General features: G+C 44.4%; 1 protein-coding gene across 1 annotated transcript; it reads left to right on the top strand.

Moving 5' to 3' along the window:
• The first annotated feature begins 839 nt into the window (after positions 1 to 839).
• On the top strand, positions 840 to 1,710 carry LOC106796960 (crooked neck-like protein 1). Its single transcript, XM_014770604.1, has 2 exons — positions 840 to 1,388; positions 1,561 to 1,710. Exons 1-2 carry the CDS (start codon positions 840 to 842, stop codon positions 1,708 to 1,710), a joined length of 699 nt encoding a protein of 232 aa, XP_014626090.1.
• Positions 1,711 to 2,153: the final 443 nt, after the last annotated feature.

Below are 2,153 nucleotides of genomic sequence, written 5' to 3'. Positions count from 1 at the left end.
AGAGGATTGGGCTAGAGCTGCTAAAGAAGGCATTAGGGTTCTCATGAATCTTAGGGTAAAATTTCTGAGCCCATGGGCCAAGGTTGAGTCCACTCTTCTTTGTAAATATTGGAATAGGTTTTTCCTTTTTTTGGGCCTTGTATTTTGGCCATTCTGGTAGTATATGGCTTTAGCCTTGTATTTCAGGGCATTTTGAGTAGTCTTTGTAGTAGGGACTTTTTTGTATTTCATGTATTTTGGCATGGGGGTGAACTTAGCTATTATAGGGGGTGTGTGTAGCTAAGCTCTAGCTTCTGATTTTAAGGAGGTGAGCTTATCTATTTGAGGGGTGTGTGTAGCTAAGCTCTAGCTTCTCTAGGAAGCTTCTCAATGAAACTTCTCAAGGAAGCTTCTCAAGGAGGAGAGCTTAGTTATTAGAGGGGTGTGTGTAGCTAAGCTCTAGCTTTTCAAGGAAGCTTCTCAAAGAAGCTTCTCAAGGATGCTACCTAGTCTATAAATAAAAGCATGTGTAACACTTGTTGTAACTTTGATGAATGAAAAACTTGTGAGAAACACTTCAAAGTTTAACTTTTCTCCCCTTTTTCTCCTTCAATTTCATGCTTCACCCCTCTCTCTCTTTCTTTCTTTTCTTCCATTGAAGCTTCCTCTCTAAGCTTCTTATCCAAGGCACTCTCTTGGTGGTGAAGCTCATTTTTCCATGGTTTATTCCCTAGTGGAAAATCACAATAGAAGAGTCTTCTTCCCCAATCTCGTTAGCCGTTAGGGTTTACGGACAGAGAGAGAGGGCTGCGCTGCAGCTGCAGCTGCACCTGCAGAATCGTTTATCAGCGATAGCAGCAATGTCTTCGTCGAAAGATGCAGACCCAAGCCTGGGTTACCTGACTCGCAAGGACACGGAGGTGAAGCTTCCGCGTCCAACCAGGGTCAAGAACAAAACCCCCGCTCCCATTCAAATCACCGCCGAGCAGATTCTCCGCGAGGCACGTGAGCGTCAAGAGGCCGAGATCCGCCCTCCCAAGCAGAAGATCACCGACCCCACCGAGCTCGGTGAGTACCGTCTCCGCAAGCGCAAGGAGTTCGAAGACTTAATCCGCCGCGTTCGATGGAACATCGGCGTCTGGATCAAGTACGCGCAGTGGGAGGAATCGCAGAAGGACTTCAAACGCGCGCGTTCCGTCTGGGAGAGAGCGTTGGAGGTGGATTACAAGAACCACACCCTGTGGCTCAAATACGCTGAGGTGGAGATGAAGAACAAGTTCATAAACCACGCAAGGAACGTCTGGGACCGCGCCGTGACGCTTCTGCCCAGGGTGGATCAGTTATGGTACAAGTACATTCACATGGAGGAGATGCTTGGCAATGTCGCTGGTGAAGCTCATTTTTCCATGGTTTATTCCCTAGTGGATGGCCCCTCCTTTCACCTCTTCTCCTTTATCTTCTGCTACATCTCCATGGTGGAAAATCACCATTGAAACTCAAAGATCCAGCCTCTATAGAAGCTTCTCAAGCAAGCTTCCATCAAGAGCCTTTGGGAACTTTGTTTGATGTTGCTTCCCATAGATGCAATGCTCACAAAATGAAGAGGTTCCACCTTGTGATTTCAAAGGAAGCCTCGATTGCTCAGAATATCTAGACCTTTTTCACTCATGTGGCCCAGATGCAAATACCATAGAGAATTATCAGATGAGCTATTGGATGCATGGCTTTTAGAACTTCGTCTTCCATCTTGACATCAATGTCACGTAGCTCCATCAGAACAGAGTTTAGCTCATCAATATGTTCCTTCAGTGGAGTACCTTCCCTTATTCGAAGGCCAAACAAATGTCATTTCATAAGCAACTTGTTGCAAATTGATTTCATCATGAAAAGTTTCTCCAATTATAGCAAAATCCTAACAACAGTTAGTTGTTCAAAAACTTCATAAAGAACCTCATCAGACAAAGATAACAAAATTACCGAATGTGCCTTTTCCTCTTATAACTCAAGCACTGACCTATCAATCTCCGACGATTGATCGGAGAGAGGGGCCCTGATGCCCTATTCTTAATTGTGTTGACCATATTCTTGATAGAATCTTAAGACACAACACAAATAAGTTACAAACAAAAATGGTTGATCCCTAATAACTTGATCTACCATGAAACAAATGCAAA

The sequence above is a fragment of the Glycine max genome, chromosome 18, assembly GCF_000004515.6.
Source record: "Glycine max cultivar Williams 82 chromosome 18, Glycine_max_v4.0, whole genome shotgun sequence".
NCBI lineage: Eukaryota > Viridiplantae > Streptophyta > Magnoliopsida > Fabales > Fabaceae > Glycine > Glycine max.
This window is presented reverse-complemented; position numbering and strand designations above follow the sequence as displayed.

Coding starts and splice junctions, on each gene's coding strand:
- LOC106796960 (XM_014770604.1), top strand. CDS start 840: ATGTCTTCGTCGAAAGATGCAGACCCAAGCCTGGGTTACCTGACTCGC. Junction 1,389..1,560: donor GTGAAGCTCATTTTTCCATG/GTTTATTCCCTA, acceptor TGCTTCCCATAG/ATGCAATGCTCACAAAATGA.